Source organism: Crocuta crocuta, unplaced genomic scaffold, assembly GCF_008692635.1.
Source record: "Crocuta crocuta isolate KB4526 unplaced genomic scaffold, BGI_CrCroc_1.0 scaffold138, whole genome shotgun sequence".
Taxonomy (NCBI): domain Eukaryota; kingdom Metazoa; phylum Chordata; class Mammalia; order Carnivora; family Hyaenidae; genus Crocuta; species Crocuta crocuta.
The window spans coordinates 8,954,451-8,974,419 of NW_027532585.1; the positions used below are offsets into that span (position 1 = coordinate 8,954,451).

The 19,969-nt window shown below is 42.4% G+C and overlaps 1 protein-coding gene across 1 annotated transcript in view; it reads left to right on the forward strand.

The window, feature by feature from the left end:
* Nucleotides 1-16,247, forward strand: part of LOC144244271 (guanylate cyclase 2G-like) — a 43,376-nt gene extending 27,129 nt beyond the window's left edge. The window contains exons 14-21 of the mRNA XM_077779529.1: nucleotides 1,177-1,332; nucleotides 6,585-6,762; nucleotides 8,326-8,466; nucleotides 9,359-9,551; nucleotides 11,820-11,994; nucleotides 13,408-13,506; nucleotides 14,726-14,817; nucleotides 16,143-16,247. Of these exons, the coding sequence (XP_077635655.1) occupies nucleotides 1,177-1,332; nucleotides 6,585-6,762; nucleotides 8,326-8,466; nucleotides 9,359-9,551; nucleotides 11,820-11,994; nucleotides 13,408-13,506; nucleotides 14,726-14,817; nucleotides 16,143-16,247 (1,139 nt within the window). The remainder of the gene's footprint in view (nucleotides 1-1,176; nucleotides 1,333-6,584; nucleotides 6,763-8,325; nucleotides 8,467-9,358; nucleotides 9,552-11,819; nucleotides 11,995-13,407; nucleotides 13,507-14,725; nucleotides 14,818-16,142) is intronic.
* Nucleotides 16,248-19,969: the final 3,722 nt, after the last annotated feature.

Below are 19,969 nucleotides of genomic sequence, written 5' to 3' on the forward strand. Positions count from 1 at the left end.
TGGGATCCTCTCTCTCCTTCTCTCTCTCTCAAAAATAAATAAATAAACATTCAAAGTAAAATAAAATTAAATGAAAACAAAAACTCTCAAGTGATTCTGATGCACATCTCAGGACAAGACCTTCTGCCTAGAGTCTAACCCTCTTATGCGTAATGAGCAAGCTGAGGCTACGACTCTTCCTACGTGTCCAGAGCTAGTGAGTAGTCTTGAGTCTTACCTCGCACGTATCCCCAGGCCTCTAACAGCAGCTTTGCTGTGTGCATGTGAGGAGTTTCTGAAACACGAGACAGGATGAGGACTTACAGAAAAAGACAAAGGGAGAACTCTACTTCCCCATCCCCCAACATGTTTTCTTTTAATGATTGTAACTTACAATGAAATAAACCCATCAACCTCACAGAAACAAATAAATGTAGTTATATAAAATACTAGGAACATAGAAATCTGTAGACAGAATGCAGATTGCTGCCTGTGAGGGGCTGGGGGTTCAGGAAACAGGGAGAAACTGCTTAATGGCTACAGGAGTTTATTTTGAGGTGCTGGAAATGTTTTGGAGCTAGATAGTGTGGTTGGTTGCACAATATTGCAAAAAAACACTGAATTGTTTGCTTTATAATGGTTCCTTTTATATTCTATGAATTGTACCTCTACACGTCAGTTTTTAAAATGCAGACAATACGGGGACACCAGGGTGGCTCAGTTGGGTAAACATCCCACTTTAGCTCAGGTCATAATCTCACGGTTTGTAAGTTCAAGCCCCGCATCAGGATCTGTGCTAATAGCTCAGAGCCTGGAGCCTGCTTCAGGTCCTGTGTCTCCCCCTCCCCTCTGTTCTTCCCCCCACTCTCTCTGTCTCTCAAAAATGAATAAATGTTAAAAAAATTTAATGTAGACAATCACAGAAAAGGGAAGGAAAATGAAAACTTCTTATAATGCACAATCAGGTGTTAACCACAGTTAATATGTTAGTGCATGTCCTTCCTGATTGTTCTCTCTGCACTCACATACTCACGGACCCCTTTTTGCTCTACAGGTCAGGCACCATTAGGGCAGATTTCTTGGGGGCTGGATACTTTCAATTCCCCTGTGCTTTCCTGAGAAAGGGGGGTGACTTTTCCAGTTCTGCCTGTCACTCTCCCACTCCATGCTTCCCTCATGACACCCGTTGCTTTGCAGAGCTCTACTGGACGGCCCCAGAGCTGCTGCGACTTCCAAAGGCACCCCGGTCAGGCACCCCAAAGGGAGATGTTTACAGCTTTGCCATCCTGATGACGGAGCTGATCCACCACCAGGACCATGGGCCTTTTGATGACATCAACCAGATGCCAGATGGTAAAGCTGAAAGAGTCTTTTTGGCAGGCTTTGGCCATAGGGCCTAGTTTTTATTTCTTAATTTGGGGGAAGGGAGGTGGTGCTAGCTTTTAAGTGATTGTTTTTTATTAAATGTTTATTAATTTATTATTTATTCCATTGTTTTTCCTTCTTAAAGTTTGTGTTCTTTTTTTGAAATTAAAAAAAGTACTTGCAGTTTGCTTATAGAAACAAGGAACTCAGAATTATATACTTTGCTCTATTATAGCAGTCAGAGTGATCCTGTTGGAAAGTGAGTCAGGTCATGTCACTTCTGTTCACAACATCTTCCCTAGCTTCCCATTTGGGGAATGAAAACTAAGCCCTTACGTTGGCCTATAGGACCACTGAAGGCCTCTGACCTGGTCTCTGTGACCTTCTGTATTAGCGTCCTATGGCCGCCATACTAAATTAACTACATACCCGCTGGGTTTAATGAACAGAAATGTATTTTCTTCCAGTTGTGTAAGGCAGAAGTTCAAAATCAAGGTTTAGCCGGGCTGTGCTCCCTCTAGAAGCTTAAGGAAAGGTCAATTCTTTGCCTTGTCCAGCTTTTGGCGGTTGGCTCAGACTCCATGGGCTTGTGGCCACATTGTTCCAATCTCCGCCTTCACTTTGACATTGCCTCCCCCTCTGTATACGTCTCTTCTGTCTGTGTCTTATAAGGACACTTGTCATTGGATTAAGGTCCACCTGGAAATCCGAAATGACCTCCTCAACCCAAGATACTTAATTATATCTGCAAAGACTTTTTTTTCAAATAAGACAAAATTCGCAGGTTTTGGGGATTAGGACATGGACATATCTCTTTGAGAAACAAAGTTCAGCTTAGTATACCTTCCTCATTCCATCCCTTATGGTTTGCTCATTTCAATCATGCTGGCCACCTCCATGTGCCTCCAGCATGCCAGACACATTCCTGCCTCAGACCCTTTGCACACATTGTTCCCTCTGCCTGGATATCTTTAATCTCATATTTATATAAACAAATTTACCTCACTCTTAAGTACTGCAGAATTTTCACTGTAAGGATATGCTGTGTATTATTGATTGATGCACATTTTGGTTGTTTTCCATTTTTTTACTGTTACAGTTGCTGCAGTGAGCAGCCTTGAATCTTTGTGGACATGAAACTGAAGAGATAAATGTATTTTAAGTATACTTAATTTTTTAAAATAAATGCTGCCCAGTTGTCTTTATAGGATATACTCAGGCTCATTTGTTTGCCAAGTTGTCTCTTAACACACATCCCATCATGGAATTAAGGGGAGAAGTTGGGGAGATAAAGCAAAATTTGATCAATATTGATTTTTAAAAAAGTATAGTAGGTGTAACCCTCCGCACTGTTATTTCCCACGTTGGCTGTGCCCTGGAATTACCTGGGGAACTTTAAAAACTGCTGATGCCTGGATCTCAGCCTAGGAGGTGCCGATGTCATTGACCTGGGTGCCCCTGGGCATGAGCATTTGCAGGTGATTCTGATATGCAGCCCATGTTGAGAACCACGGTTTCAGAAAGAGCATAGGGAGGAGAGTGTGTGTCAATTGCTAAGTAAACTCAGCCCATGTTTCTCTCCTGCCTACTCTTTCTAGCCCATTCCCAATGGCCACCCTCAGGTCTCATTGTTAGATCTCCGTGCATTCCCTGGAGACTTTCAAGTCAGGATCCTTTCTGAATGTATGTAGTTACTCTCAAAACGGATTCCAGTTTCTAATTTATGGCCAAGTGAGAAAGAGGGGAGACTAATCCATAAAGGGTCATTCAAATCCAAGCGCGACTGACTTTGGAACCAAGAAGCTACTCAGATGTTCCCAGACTGAGCCCAGGCAGGAGCCCGGCATCACTCGCTAAGCTTAGCTGCCATCCAGTTGCACCAGGTGGAGTGGGGGCGGGGCTGGGAAGACTACAGAGTTGGTGTATTTGCCCCTCATTGAAGCTTTATGGTCACAAACTTCAGGGAAAGCTGGCCATATGGGACTGTGTATACACAGGACTGCAATCAGGAAAAGTACAAGGTGCACCTAATTTATGGTCAAACACACTTCTTCCATTAACATCTCATACTTCCCTACAAACAGTCCTGCTGGTGGGGACTGAATAGATATCGATGCCCTGTGCACACTAGACCAGTGGTTTTCAAATATTAGTTGATGTCAGAATTACCTGTAGTGCTTATTAAAAAAACCAAAATTGCTGGGTCCCTCCCTCAGGGCCTCTGACTCAGTGGGTCTGGGGCAAGGCCTGAGAATTTGCATTTTTATCAAGTTCCCAGATGATGTTGAAGATCCACAGTTTTGAGAAGCCTAGTGCTACCCTAGACCAGCAGCATTAGCATCCCCTGGGGACTTATTAGAAAAGCAAATTTTTGGGCCTGGCTCTAGGCCTTCTGAATTGGAAACTGTGGGGATAGGCCCAGGATCTGTGTTTTAAGAAGTCCCCCACCCCGATTCTGATGCCCACCGAAGAAGAACAATGACAATAGAGTGACTAGTGACAGTCAAAGATTATGGGATGGCACGTGTCATAAACACGTGTTCCGAGGTGCAGGCCCATTATTTAAATTTGAACCCATGGTTCAAAGTTTTATATCATTTTATTGACTCATGGTATTTCTTAGAGCTGAAGATAAGAAAGTAGAAGATGCAGCAATAACAATTCTTCGGTGACTTCTTTTAAAACCATTGTTGTCCTATGTCTCAAATTACATTTCATTTGGGACGTAAAACACAATTACCCATAGTACTTTCTTACATATATTCCTTCAGATTATTTTTAGGCATTAAAAATGTGTGTTTGAACACAAGCACAAAAAAAACAAGATATTTTACATAGTGCTATAACTTACATTTATTATTATTGTTATTATTATTATTAAGCAAGGGCCATACTTCTTCAGATCCCCTTAGTTTTCAACCCAATGTCCTTTTCTGCCCCAGCATCCCATCCAGGACTTCATGCTGCTTTTAGCCATCATGCCTGTCTAAGCTCTTCAAGAATGTTCTTCAAAGTATCCTTAATTCCTATGATATTGTACTTTCAAGGAGTACTGGCCAGGTATTTTGTAGACTGTTTCTCACTTGGGATTTGTCTGATTATTTTTCTTCCTTATGATGAGACTGGACTTAGACATCTTGGAAGGAAGGCTACAGAGGTAAATTGCCATGTTCGCCACGTCATGTCAAGGGTACATATGACCAACACGACTATCTGTTGACTATCATGTTCACCAAGATGCCTGTTGACATTGACCTGGCTGAGGTTTGTCAGGTTTCTCCACCATAAAGTCAACCATTCGTTCCCCTCTTCGTATACTGTTCTTGTAGGAAAGAAATCACAATGTGAAGCCCACACTTAAGGAGTGGGGTGTTGCACTCTACTACCCTGAATGGAGAATATCTACATAAACTATTTGGGATTTTCTCCACAGGAGGTTTGTCTCTTCTTTCCCATTTGTGCATTTATTCAATTATTGCTACTATATTGTATTTTAACTATATGACGTCACTTGCTGACTTAGGCACTTCGGAAATTACTATGCATCTGTATATTATATGTGTACATTTATATATTATATATTACACTATATCTTTATTTTATCCTCTGAATCCTAATGTAATACTACTTTATTTATTTTATTGTTCCAGTTATTTTAAATCTGACCATTCCATTTCAGTTGGCTTCTGTGTACCTTTGATATAAACCCATTGCTGTGTTTTGATTTGTTTTTAGCAGCTCCTTGCTTCCTGGTGGCATGAGAGGTTTCAGTCTCCTTTTGTATTTCCCTGCCTCAGCCATGTCTTCAGGGACACTGGCTCTTTTTTATTGGAGGACAATATTAAAAACCCCAACCTGGACGCTGGCTGTGCTCATCGCTACTGGGGTGTTGTTACCTCTAGCGCCTCTCAGTGGACAGAGCAAGGAAAAGCATGTGCACACTAACCTCAGTGTATACACATTCCCATATCTGCATCTACCTATCTGTCTCTATACTAAGCTAAGCATGAGTTCATGACATCTCTGACACTCTCACCACCACACACTTCCATCTCTATCCATAACCTCCCTTTCCAACCGTGAGATCCTGGCTCCCACCATCTGCTGTTCATTTATTTATTTCTCCAATCCCAGTGTATCGTATGGTACATTTTTATTCTGTCCCCAATCTTGCTGACTAGAATATAGTGAATGTGAATGGGTCCTTTTGTTTAGTCTTAATGGTCTCGAGTCATTTCCGAAGTGCCTAAGTCAGCAGGTGATGTCATATACTTATAATACGCCCCTTCAGCAAGATGATTTCATACAGTTATAATACAGTTAGGTTCTTTTGTCACAGTTTGCCTCTATCTTGGGGGTGTCCAACCCCCCAACTGATACTGTTAAAAATTTGTGTTCTTTGGGGTTTATTCTCTGTGCAGTAAAGTTCTGTGGGTTTTGGCAAATACAGTGTCATGTACCCTATAGAATAGTCTCATCACCTTAAAAAAAAGGTGACTTACCTGTTCAGCACCTTCTCCTCCCCCAACTCCTGATAGTATTTCACCTGTTTTCTGTCTCTATAATTTTGCTTTTTCTAGAATGTCATATAAACAGAATCATACAGTGTGTAGCCTTCTCAGACTACCTTTTTATACTTAGTAATATGCCCTTAGGATTCATCCATGTTGTTGCACCCACAGTATTTTTACACCAAAACATGTATACATTGTTCTCAAATTATTATTTCCTCTGCAAAACCTGGTTTAGCAGAATGTTTAATAAGTGTCAGTAGAAGCCAAGCAGGCGTGAAAGAAAATGGGTTTGCAAAGTCGGACACAGAGGTAGCACATGGTGGTGACATTTATTATTTGTAAAAATAGCTTTTATGTGACATTTTATATGGAATGCAAATCGTAAAATGTGTACTTTGGGAATTTCCCACCCCTGATGCTTATACACTCCTGAAGTCACATAAAGATATGCTTTACTTCAAGAAAAGTTCTATTGGAAGAAAAACAACTTAATCTAAAAACAGATTCATTAGAAGGTTCTGATATATTATATAGTAGGACTCTTCATTTTTCCACGAGGATCCTGAATATTTCTCATAAAATGTTCAGGTTTCTTTGAAATTCCAATGTGTTCAATTTACTTAAAAGTTCAATTTACAGATTTAAGAGCGCCTATGTTTAAAATGAAGTGTACTTGATGGCCCAACGCTGAGACATTTGGCTATTTAAACCCCAAATGAATTTCAGAAATCATCAGCCGAATCAAAGACCCCATGGCCTCAGTTCCACTCCGACCTTCCTTGTCAGAGGAGAAGGGCAATGAAAAGATCGTGGCCATGGTGAGGGCATGTTGGGATGAATCTCCAGAGAAAAGGCCCACTTTCTCTTCCATCAAGAAAATTTTACGAGAATCCAGTTCCAAAGGGTGAGTTAGATGTGCAACATTTTTTTCTACTCATTGAACAATTAGAATTTTTTTAAATAAAATAGTTTTAATGTTTATTTTATTTATTTTGAGAGAGAGAGCACAAGCAAAGGAGGAGTAGAGAGAGAGGGAGAGAGAGATAATCCCACGCAGGCTCTGCATTGTCAGCGCCGAGCCGGAGGGGAGCTCAATCTCATGAACAGTGAGGTGGTGACCTTAACAGAAATCAAGAGTTGGATGCTTAACAGACTGAGCCACCCAGGCACCCCTAACCATTAGAATTTTAAAACTACATGGCTGTGACTGGTTTTGTGTGGCTCACCCCATTCATTCATTCCTCCACTCATTCATTTATTTACCCATTCATTAATTTGTTCACCATATACCCACTCGATGCCTGTCACATGCAAAGTAGTAGAGTGATAATTTCTCCCTTCATTCATAAATGATACAGAAATGTATCAGACATCAGCACATCTGCTGTCCTCTGTCCATTCCAGATGTCACTAATCCATCAAAGCTCTCTCTCCCAGGGAATTTTGACATGACCTCAGAATGTTTCCCAAACCAGCATTCCAAAGGTCATGACTCATCAGTTGGGGTTGGACTACGAGATAAAAACCTATTCGCCAACCTTAGGATAAGTCATTAGCTTGAATTATTCATGCCTCTCAAACAATCTCCTCAACAGTAGCTTGTTTCACATTAGGATCATTGTGTCATCTTTTGGCACATTGAACATATGCAGACACAGCCATGTTAGAAGTCGCTTGAGTTGATAGAAGGACCCTGGGCTGGGATTCTGGCATCAACTCCTAACTTAGCCGTTCTGCTATGCATTCTGAACACAACAGCCCTGTATTCTGCATTTTCCACATCAAAATGGTTTTAAATGGGATGTCTTGGGTCAATTGTGACTTTTACTTTAAAAATCTGGTCCCCAATGTTAAAGCAAGTCTATGTCCTATGTGAGCCTCAGTTTCCTCATCTGAAAGATGGGGAATTTAAGTGACTTTTTCTGAAGATCCTTCTAAAACAGTTACAGGTTCTGGAAGTGCCCCCTTACATCTGTCATCTGAAAAGAAAACAGCTGGTGTTATTCAGGGGAGGGGGGAAAGCGACCCATTCTGAAATCTACATTTTTGACTGACCATGGTGATAGTATGGTGCATATTGGGAAATGCGGGAAGGCCAGTGAAGGCCATCGTTTGCTGAGTGCCTGCTGAGTGCCAGACACAGCTTTAGGTACTGTGTAGCCACTATCTCCCTGAATCCTCAGAACAGCCCTATGAGGTATGTATTATTACCCTCATTTTCCAGATGAAGAAACTGAAGCCCAGAGAAATGAAGGGTGCAGATAAAGATCACAGAGCTGGTAAAGGGCAATCTCTGTCCTGCCCCATGGTTTCACTGTCATTGTTATTTCACTGCTGTCCATTGGCTGCCCTCAAGTAGGAAACCTTAAGGATGATACATACTTTCGTGGAATGTATAGCTGGAAGTTGTGCTTCTGTGACTCTGATGTACTCGGAAAAAGATATTCATTTTGGGGTTCTTTTAAAGCCATGTGAACATCCTAGACAGTATGGTGAACAAGCTGGAGCTGTATGCCAATCACCTGGAGGATGTGGTGGAAGAGAGGACCAAGCAGCTGATGGCAGAGAAGAGGAAGGTGGATAGGCTTCTGTCCACAATGCTGCCAAGGTATTCCAAAGCACTGGTGGCCTTGACAGAGGACCCAGGAAACAATAATATCACTAAGAGGCCCCATGTACAGAATATTTTTTTGTTCTTCTCCTAAGAGGAAATCAGGTTCTTCTAAATGGGTCAAGCATCTTGCGGGCAATTTGGTACACCCTGTAAAAGGAGATAGAGGCAAGGGCTCTTAAATTCATAGGAGTAGAGAATGTCTCTTACAGGGAAGATGGTGGATGCAGCAACGGGAGACAGACCACTAGATGGCGCTCTAGTTTCATGAGTCTGGTTAATTGCTAGTTTCTCAGTACTTCAGATTGCGCTCCAAAGACTTTGCACAATACATTATGCATCCATGACTTCAGATTCAAAACCTGCTTCATTTTTTCTTTGGCTCTAACCGCACTTGTACACTGTCTAAGCTCTTGGCAGAAGCATCTGCTATTAAAATTCCTGCACCCTTCTTGCGTGTCTTGACAAAGAGGTGGAGTTGGGGATTGGAAGGTGTTAATGTGAGATTGGATGATTGAAGCAAAACTACTGACTTGTGGATTGGTGGATGCTTACTTTTGCTTCCACATCTGCAGACTGAATCTTTACAGTCAAACTCTATAACCAATAGAGAAAAATGAGATGCCCTCAGGGAGAAAAATCCTTATTGCCAAGGCATTTCTGTGACCTGCTCCCCACCTCGTTTATGCCCACCAATTAAAATCTCTTTAGAGAAAATGCAAGTAAAGAAATGGGCGTCAAAAGAATCCCTTTAGATGATGGGTTTTGTTGACCGAAAAGCTAATCCACTGAAGCAAAAGGACCCCCTATCAGAAAGGCTTTGCAGGGGTTTGTAGGAGGCAAGATGAGTAAGAATCCGTTCAAACCCAATCTCTATTCTCGGTTTCAGCTTCATTGGAGAACAGCTCATAGCTGGAAAGTCCGTGGAACCAGAACATTTTGAGTCTGTGACAATCTTTTTCTCCGACATTGTTGGATTCACTAAACTGTGTTCTCTCAGCTCCCCCTTGCAAGTTGTAAAGCTGCTGAATGACCTGTACAGCATATTTGACCACATCATTAAAACATATGATGTGTATAAGGTGAGACACCTGGCCCCGGGGCTGTGAGGGAACATGCTCCTTGTCCACCGACTCTAGGGCGTGAGTGAGGATGGACCCAGCCCTAGATGTGAGCCAGGAGGAAGGCGCTACTTCAGGCTGAAGATCCATCTCAATTCACGGCAGAAACTCAATATTTTATTCCTGTTTGTTTTCTTGGAAAAGGGCTTGATTAATCACAGATGAATGTGCTTGTCAATAATCACCAGTTACTCCTTGTTTCTTTCCATTATTTTCTCTGGCTGTTAACACATTTGTAAAGAGGCTCTGACCTTCTACTGGCTAATTTTTCCAGTTCCCTCCAGAATATATTTCCTTCAGATTCAGAGAAGCTCATATTTACTCCCCTCTGAAGGTAGATTTTGGACCTTGTGTGAGTCTCACTGCTGTTACCGTGACCCTTAGCAATCCAGGTGAAGACAGTTTACCTAAGTTTAGGTGATCAGAATTGTGGCTGAAATGAGAACATCTGTCTAGTGCTGCTTGGGGGTATGTATGAATACGGTCACCCAGAGTAAAAAATGATTTTTCAGGGAAGGATAACAACAACAAATAATTTAGCTTTATTTAAGTGGTGATGATGATGATTGCTTTAGGTGCTTTCTTAGTTTTCTGATGGGGCCACATCCTGACTGAGGTTTGCCCAAGCTCACATATGCCTGGGACAGCCACAGGTACACCAGCTCTGACTGTGATTGCAGGGCTCTGTCTATGGCCCAGGGGCTGGGGAGATTTGGGGGACAGCATGGTCATGTCCCCCAGTGACATTTCCTTAATGGTTATCTCCTAATGTTCCCCACTGAGATTGCCTCTGTTTAAGGGGGAAAGAAAAGATGATGTGGATAATCTCAAAGAGATCACTCATACCTCAAAACAAAAGCTGCTCTGCTTAGAAGGGCTTTCTCTGGGACTTCCTTGTAACATTATTTTCTCAGTTATGTTTTGCATGAGCTAATACTAAATCAGTTTCAATGTCTAAAGAATGTACCCATGGTGGGGAGAGGTAGCCTAGAAGCAATCAGACTTGTGTACGGGTTGATTTTGTGTAAGTCTGGGATGACAAGTAGACAGAGGTGTTTTTACTCCCTAGCTAATGCCTGAAATTCCACCTTTATCACATCATCTTTGGATTCTGTTAAGATGCAAATGTATCTGGAAAGGGCTGCATCTTTTTTTTTTTAATTTTTAAAAATGTGGCTTTTTAAAAAATGTATTTTTTTTTAAATTTTTTTTTAATGTTTTATTTCTAGGAGAGAGAGAGAGAGAGACAGCGTGAGCAGGGGAGGGTCAGAGAGAGAGGGAGTCACAGATTGAAACAGGCTCCAGGCTCTGAGCTGGCAGTCAGCACAGAGCCTGACGCGGGGCTCGAACCCACGAACCGCGAGATCAGGACCTAAGCGAAAGTCGGACGCTTAACCGACTAAGCCACCCAGGCGCCCCGTCTTAAAAAATGTATTTTTGATAGAGAGAGAGAGACAGAGTGTGACCGGGGGAGGGGCAGAGAGAGGCAGAAACACAGAATCTGAAGCTGGCTCCAGGCTCTGAGCTGTCAGCACAGAGCCCAGCACAGGGCTTGAACTTGTGAACTACAAGATCATGACCTGAGCTGAAGTCGGCCACTTAACTGACTGAGCCACCCAGGCGCCCCAATGGAAAGGGCTGGATCTTTAAAGTTGACACTGGTCATTGGCTCTCTAATGAGAAAAGGGATCTGAAAGCTAATTTCATTAGGATTTATTAGGGGAGAGAAGAGGACAGATCAGGCAGATACATGCACTTGTACTTATGCACAAGGGTATATATTGTGTATAATGTATACATATGTATAAACGTATCGAAGAGCCATTGTATGGGGTGAAGACATTTCAGGGTGGGTAAGATGAATTCCACTTGATGGATGCATGTGATCCTTCAAGATTTACCCCATTCCTACACTGCTGCCTGTTTAAACCGGTTTTGAACATGAGTTGAGGAAATATGGTCACCACCACTGTCAGATTTCAGAGGAGAAAGCAGTGACTGTGTGTAGGAGGGCTCAGGGAAGGAAGGCTTCATGGAAGAACAAGTCCAAAGAGCAGAAACATTAGGAAATGCTGGACTGTGGGTGGAGCGAGGGTCAGGGAGTATGACTCTCCAAAGTGTGGGGCATTGGAGCAGGGCTCAGTAATGAGGGGCCTTGGTCTCTGACCCCACCCCTACTCCAGCCTTTTTCATGGAGAACACAATGCCATTCTGTTACTTTATTTTCAGGTTGAAACCATTGGGGATGCATACATGGTGGCTAGTGGACTTCCCATCCGCAATGGGATCCAGCACGTGGATGAGATTGCCACGATGTCCTTACATTTCCTCAGTGCCACTGTCCACTTCCAGATTGGGCACATGCCCGAGGAGAAGCTCAGGATCAGGATTGGCATCCACACAGGTAGACAGCACTGATGGCAGGTGGTCTTATGGTCCAGGTACGGCAGCAGGTGGTTCTGGGTTGAAGTCCTAGGTCTGGGGCTTTTAGGACCCTGAAATTGAATGGTAATATCTTCAAGGGAAACAAAAGGGTGCATTGTCTCTGCACACATCTTTCCAGTTAGCCAGATTACTGGGTAACAGCAAAGACACCCAGAGACTCAAGGTGTTGAACCAAAAGTTAGGAAGAGACCAAAAAGCAGGACAGTTAACCAGGCTACTTTTCCCCCATCCCTCTGCATCAAATGCCCTTTGATCTGGTCTGGTTTTTGTCAAATTTGTGGGCAGGTGACCTGTGCAAAAGTGACCAGCGCTTGGTTTAATGGTCTTCTGTTCTTAATTTATTAATTACTAATATGATAGTATTATATTAATTTTCTTTATTAAGTTCTTAATCATTTTTGATGTTTTTTTTTCTAGGAGAGAGAGAGAGAGAGAGAGAGAGACAGTGAGAGCAGGGGAGGGGCAGAGAGAGAGGGAGTCACAGACTGAAACAGGCTCCAGGCTCTGAGCTGGCTGTCAGCACAGAGCCCGACGCGGGGCTCGAACCCACGAACCGCAAGATCATGACCTAAGCGAAAGTCGGACGCTTAACCGACTAAGCCACCCAGGCGCCCCAGTTCTTAATCATTTTTGAATGAGGGGGTCCCTTATTTTTATTTTAGACGGAGCCCTGCAAACTATGTAGCTAGATCTGCTCCTACCTGTCCTTCAAGGCTTAACTAAAATCAAACCTGATCCCTAATCAGCATTCATGCACCAGTTGCTTTGTTTCCATCTCCAGTGCATGAATAACACTGTCATTAGTTCTGTCTTGGCTTGGTTGTTATAACAAAGCGCCACAGTCTGGTGGCTTAAACAACAGACATTTCTTTTCTCCCAGTTCTGGAGGCTGGGAAGTCCAAGATCAGGGTTCCAGCATGGTCAGGGTCTGGTGAGAATCCCCTTCCTATCTTGCCAAAGCTGTCTCCAGATTCATATAGTGGAGAAAGAGAGAGAGAGCCCTGCGGTCTCCTTCTCTTCTCATAAGGGCACTGATCCCATTGTGAGGGCCCTACCCTATAACCTCCTCTAAACCTAATTATCTCCCAAAGGCCCTACCTCCTAATGCCATCATTTTGAGGAGTAGGGCTTCAATACGTGAATGAGGGAGGAGATCATGAACATTCAGCTCGTCATAATTGATTGTGTTCTTTTCCATCAGAAGTCTGTGGGTTCTGCAGGTTACCTCTTTGCAGACCCTAAGATCTATTGCCAAGCTTTGCCTAGGCACTTAAGTATTTGTTGAATTGCCTTTGTTGACTTAATGTGCATCATGGAGTCCAGCCCTTGGGAAATGCAGATTGGCTACACCCTGCTGTTCTTCTCTTTGTAGGTCCTGTGGTGGCTGGTGTGGTGGGAATCACCATGCCCAGGTACTGTCTGTTTGGAGACACTGTGAACATGGCATCCAGAATGGAAAGCAACAGTTTGCGTGGGTACCATTTGCAGCACTTTACAAACACACTACCACTCTCCCTCTAGTCCCCTATCTTTAAGCAGAGGGTATTTTTGGAAGGCCCATTTTCATTTTGTCTACTATTTTCCATTTGGAGGATAAGATCATTATCCACTTCCGACAACATCGATCACAAACTTCGTAGACATGGCTTTGCACCATGCTTTCTATGAGAACACACATGACTACTTCCTTCCTAGATTTTTAGTTCTAAATAGTCAGGTACACATATAATGAGATCATTTAAAGGAAGAGCAGACGTCGGCAAGCTTTTCCTGTACAGGGCCAGACAGTAAATATTTTAGGCTTTATGGGCCATAGTCTCTGTTACTTAGCTACTGTTAATAGTATGAAAGCAGCCATTTATGACATATGAATGATGGGTAGGGCCATATTCCAATAAAACTTTATTTACAAACACAAGTGGAGGGCTGGATTTGGCTGGAGGGTGGTAATTTGCCCATCCCTGATGCAGAGTATAGTTTGGGTGATGCAGAATTAACCTATGGCTAGGAATTCCAGGGGATATCATATTCTTTTGCTATTCTCAGCTATTTATGAACTGAGACGTTTATCAGCTCGAAAAACATTACTGACGGATTTGTTTCAAAACGTTTGAAAATTGTAAGGTTAACATTCTTTTGAATGTTTGTATATAAAAATATACAAAAATATTTTATCTTCTGATTACTTCATTGTTTAGTTGGCTAATCAGTCAAGTCTCAAACACTGATTTAAACCTCTCCTTGAACTGGTAAGTCAAGATTTTGAAAGTAAAATTTGAAAGTGGGACCTCCAAATGTAGGCTCCAAGCCTGATTCTAGTTTCAGTGCTGGTTGTGAACAATGTTTTCAGTGATGTATCCCAGCTCTGGTACCATCCAGCAGAGACCCAGCGGACCTCCCTCCATGGGGACTACCAGCTTGCATAGAGTCAGTTCTGCCTACTGTTTCTAAACTGGACATGTTAAAGTCTGAGCAACACTAACAATGTCTGAACAATGTCTGGATGTTTGAGGGTATCCCACCCTGAGTCCCAGACTTCAGAGAGGTTGTGATTTGCTTTCATAAGAGGTGCTAGCAGCCTAAGAATGTGAGCAATGTAGCATTCCCTCTCCACGGCAGCCCCTGTCCACTGACCCCCAGATGGAAGTCACAACCAAGGTAATAACTAGGAAATAACTGGTTCATGGCAGCTCTCCGGATTCATGTCTCTCAGAGCACTGCAGCCAGCCTGCTGGCATTGGGAGGATATGATTTGCAAAAGAGAGGCACCATTCCAGTCAAGGTAAGACCAACTTGGTGCACTCACTCTGCCTGCCCCATTTGTGTCTCTGATGTAGATGTTGAGAAGATTGATGGGATGAGTGTATCTCTGCGCTGTGATGTGTGGAGAGCACCAAGGTCCATGTGGAGGCTTTTGTGACTGCCAGGTCTTCTTCCCTCAGAGAAGACTACATGGTTCCCTCAAATGGTCAAACATGGAATCTATGATGGAAAACACCTTAGCTCCCACCTAGACCAACCCCTCGGGGGAGGTCTCCTTTCTCTTGGCCAAAAATTATCTCCTGGCTTCTGCTGGAATACACCAATATATTCTTTCACAAAGCAACAGCAAGTGTGAGCTTAGGAATTATCATGCCCACATTTCCTCCTATGTCCCTTCTGATTCTAAAGTGCCCAGGTTGAGGAGACAGAGGCCCATTGGTTCGGGGGGGCACTAGAATCTCCTCTCAATTTATTTAAATATCTTTTCCCTTCCCCTCTGCCTTCTCCTCTGTCCAGCCTGTCTGAAACACACCATGGTAACATTCTCACCTTCCCCTGTAACATCAACCTTTGGTGGGGTGGGAAATGTATGCTCCTCTTGAGATGTTCTCAAGAACATCTTGGAGATGTTCATGGAGGAAGTGGTGGGTGGTTACTATGATGTTAGGTGCTTGGGTGGGTGTGGGGGGTTCATGGAAAGAAGTGAAAGGGAAGGCGATGCCATCAACTCTCCAGTTTGCTGAGCCTAGACCTTGCATGCTGTATTTGGTCAATAGACTTCAGGTAAGAGGAAGATTTTTCTAGAAGGCAGCAGTATAGACCTTACTTTGAATTGTGTCTTACTACTCACTGGCTGTCTGATTTGTGGGCTTGATTTTATCGCCAGTAAAATGGGAATGGTGACAAAATGGCCCTCAAAGGGTAGATGCAGGGGTTAAATGTGGACATGTATATGAGGTGCTTCACCTGGTGCTCTACTGATCATAAGAGCTCAATAGATTTTGTTATTTTTATTATTGTTTTTTAATTTTTAATTTTTTATATTTTATCATTATTTTTAAATATTTCCTCTGCAGTACATTCAGCCTCAACTAGCCCTCACCTCTTAGGGCATTGCTGACTATCCATTTAGGTTTATCAGCAAAGCCCAAGGAAATCAAGGTTTCATCTGTAACGAAGCCTTTCCTTCACTGAGGCAGCTCCTGCCTGCTTGCAGTTTTGGCTAAGAAACAACGTTTTCAGTAAACCAGCAAGGGGCACTGAGTTGTCTGCCCAGAGGCCAACACTTCACAGGCAGCCTTTCCTCCTCTGTGACTCACCAGCACTCTCTTCTGCCTCCCACAGGGCAAAGGAGAACAAACAACTTTCTGGCTGAAAGGCAAAGAAGGCTTTACTATTCCACTCCCCCAATTTACTGAAGAAGAAGCTAAAGTCCCAGAGATCTTCTGAGGTATTTTCTTTAAAGATGTTCATGGGGGCCCATGAAAGTCTGAAGACCACTCTGTCGGATGCATTAACTATCCCATTCAGGAGGTGTACATCTGGGGTATTGAGCTAATCTACCAGTAGGTGGAGCCATCTAGCTGGCCTCCCCAGCCTGCCCCAGAGTTCTGTGGCCTAGACCAAATGTGGAGTTAGTTGGAAGAGCTGAATATACTGAACTCATTTCCTGGTGGACCAGGGCTGGGCTGTTGCTCCCAGACCTGCCAGTGAACTTGTTCCGGCTGCCAGATATTTCCGGCCTATTAGCTTGTGAATTTGCAGTGAACCCAATTTCATTCTGAGAGAGGAAAGCGCAGAACAAAACCTGAGGCTGCTGGCCCCACCCTGCACTGCCTTTCTTTGCAAGGGGCTGCTCTCTAACCCTTAGTTATCAGAAGGCATCTCAGGGATGTTTTAGAGGGATAAAGCTCTGTCTAAGGTGTGAACGATCACTGAACAGGATCAGGCCATTTCTGGGCACACCAGATCCTGGCAGTCAGTCCCTGGAAGGCCTGGTCCTGAGCTCAGATTTTCTGTGAGCGCTGCAGCTTCCAAATGGAAATGTCCCATCTCAATTTATTGCTTAATTTCTTTGCTATCCAAAGCAAAGGAGCAAAGACAGGCTTTGCTTTCCATCAAGGCTTGAATTTTAAATGGAATTTTTCATTCACTAATGAATCGCTTTTTTTTTTTTCAATCTCTGATAGACCAGGATGAACCCATCCATTCTGCTATAAATATTTTCCCCTTTACATAAAGAATAGGATTCCATCATGCCTGTCAAGTGGTTTCTTGTAGTAGACTTACTGTACCACTAATGAATTTACAGTCCTTTTTTTTGTTTTAATCCCTTGCAACTCCTCACATCCAGATTATCTCCCTTGTGGTTGCTCTTGAATGTGGCAGATGATATATTGAGTTTGAGACCTTTTCCTGGTGAATCTCCCTTGACTGGGAATTTCAGTCTCACTGTAAGACTCAGTGAGTTGAGAGCCTTTAATAACAAATTTTACAAAAAGTTTGGCAGAATTCTTGCCTTTTTTAAGGAAGAGGGACACTAAATAGGGGCCAAAGGAAGTGCCTTACTAACAGTCCCATCTCCATGGAACTACTCTGTGTTTCCATTGGCAGGACTTTTCTTTTGCCCAAGATAGGCAACTGAGCTCTAGGACCTTCACGGTCTCCATTTTCTCTAACATGGTTCCATTTTTATTGTGGTGGGCTCTCATCCTCTCCATAGGCCTTTATAATCAAGGATCGAAAGCGTTAGTCAAAAGATAGCATTTATATGAAAGGGACAGGGGAGCTTCCCCTGCTATCTCAGCATAGGGACAACGGCCAACATTTGTCTTCTCATCCTTCAGAACTTCTTCCCTTATTTGAGTCCAGAGCTTCTGGATTCCAAACACTTTGTTCTACCATGGAAGGAAACAGAACAACCTCTGCTATGAGGTCTCTTAGAGAGATAGGCCGTTCTCCATCCATCCATCCATCCATCCATCCATCCATCCATCCATCCATATGACATTTCATTAATTCAAAGAGCATTTATTTAGCACTTGCTCTTTGCCAGGTACTGCATGGTGGTGGGTGTGAGGTCAGGGGGAGATGAGGATATAACACTTTCCTTGATCTTTAGCTCTCATTTAGTTGAAGGGAAGTGGCACAACTATTAGTACTGCTACATTAAGGGCCAATAGAGGTATATACCAAACTAGAAGGAACAAAGCAGTCCATTGTTGTTGCATTTAAAAAGCATTAGAAAATGACACACAGATGCAGGGGTGGGGTGGGACATAGTGATTGTCTAATATTATCCCAGCTCTGTACTTGTATATAGTGCCTGTGTTTGTTGCCTTTCAGCTCTAGCCCAAGTACTTATACAAGTAATGTTTATATAATAAAGACTTTACTACTTCTGCCTTTTTCGTTGAACATTATAAACATTTGGCATCTATGCTCATACAAACATAATAAATACATGTATCTACATATGTGCATGTGCATACATTCACATATGCACACACATGTACATATATACACGCAGAAACGTTTATCTAAATCTATATCTATTGATTAATAGGTAGAGATTCATGTATGTATACTCAGTATATATGTGTATATATATGCATGTCTGTCTAGTTTTTCTTTATATTACTAAGTTCTGAGAGAGAGAGAGTCTTTAAGGATCAGAAGGGAATTTGATGAGATTAATTTTCTAAAATCTACATCCAACGTTTTTTCTATGTCAATCAAGGATTCCTAAGGGAACACATACTCTTTCCTTATTCTATAACTATATCTTATGTCTAGCACTCACATGAATTTATAACAGATTGGATTTATAACAGAATTTCTCTTAATTCCTTGATAGAGAAGTCAGAAGACATGAAAGGACTTTAGATAACCTGAGATTGAAGCATTTTTGATTTTTGGTGACTGACGTTAGGGCATTAGAGATAAGGAGAGCATAAGGCTTTGCTTCCTTGCATCAGAAACTGAATGCGGGAAATCTTGGAAAATACACATAGGGTAGAATGATGGAAAGTCTGTGGTATGTATGTGAGTCCAATAAGTTCTAGTTGTAGAAACCTCTGGAAGGGTTGAGGAATTGGCTATCAATGTGATATATTAACACAGTAAGCTGTAGCCAGAGGTTAATTATTTTAAGGCATTTTATTTATTCCATAGCACCAGGTAGAGATACAAGATCATTAAACAATATGATAAAATATTGATAAACAATATGATAAAATAAGGTAAAACTAATACAGCATTGTTTTACTCTGACAGCCAAAGATTTATGATAATGTCTCTATGCTATTTAAGAGTTTTTTACTAAAACCAATAAAACATGTCTTTTGTCCTTCCTGACTATAAAAATTCTGAGTTCATAGGAAGAAAAGATCCCAAACTAGTTGGAACTCCAGCTTTGAGACCAGTTTAAGCTACCTTGAGTCGTTTGAATCTAGTCTGTTGCTAAATAAACACGTACTGCATATGATCCAAATGTGGGAACTAGCTGGATGTCTGAGTTTCTTAACACAGTTGTAAAAGACCCAACAAACTACGGATCTCAAAACTTCTCAAATACATTAAACATGGAGATACAAACTAGTGTGTTTTCAAATTCTAAGGCCACTAATTAAGTCTGTACAAGACTAAGCAAAAAAAAGTAGAGCTCTGGCTTTTTCTGTCACATTCTAGCTTCTAAGGATCTGCCAGTTGTCTATGAGGATTGGTTCATTTACACTTTTTATTCGGTTGGCAATGTGGATCATTAAAATCAACATCTTCTGGATCTTTGGGGTGGCAGTATTTTTTTTTAATGTTTTTATTTATTTCTAGGAGAGAGAGAGAGAGAGACAGCGTGAGCAGGGGAGGGTCAGAGAGAGAGGGAGATACAGACTGAAACAGGCTCCAGGCTCTGAGCTGGCAGTCAGCACAGAGCCCGACGCGGGGCTCGAACCCACGAACCGCGAGATCATGACCTAAGCGTAAGTCGGACGCTTAACCGACTAAGCCACCCAGGCGCCCCGGGGTGGCAGTATTATTAGGGTGTGGCACCAAGTGACTTCACTGGCCATTTTTGCATTTGTGTTTCTGATTTTTTTTTTTTTTTGGTAGGTTCCATTCTGATGATCAGAAGTTAATGAGACAAAAACAGATACCTGCTTCACTGTGAAAGT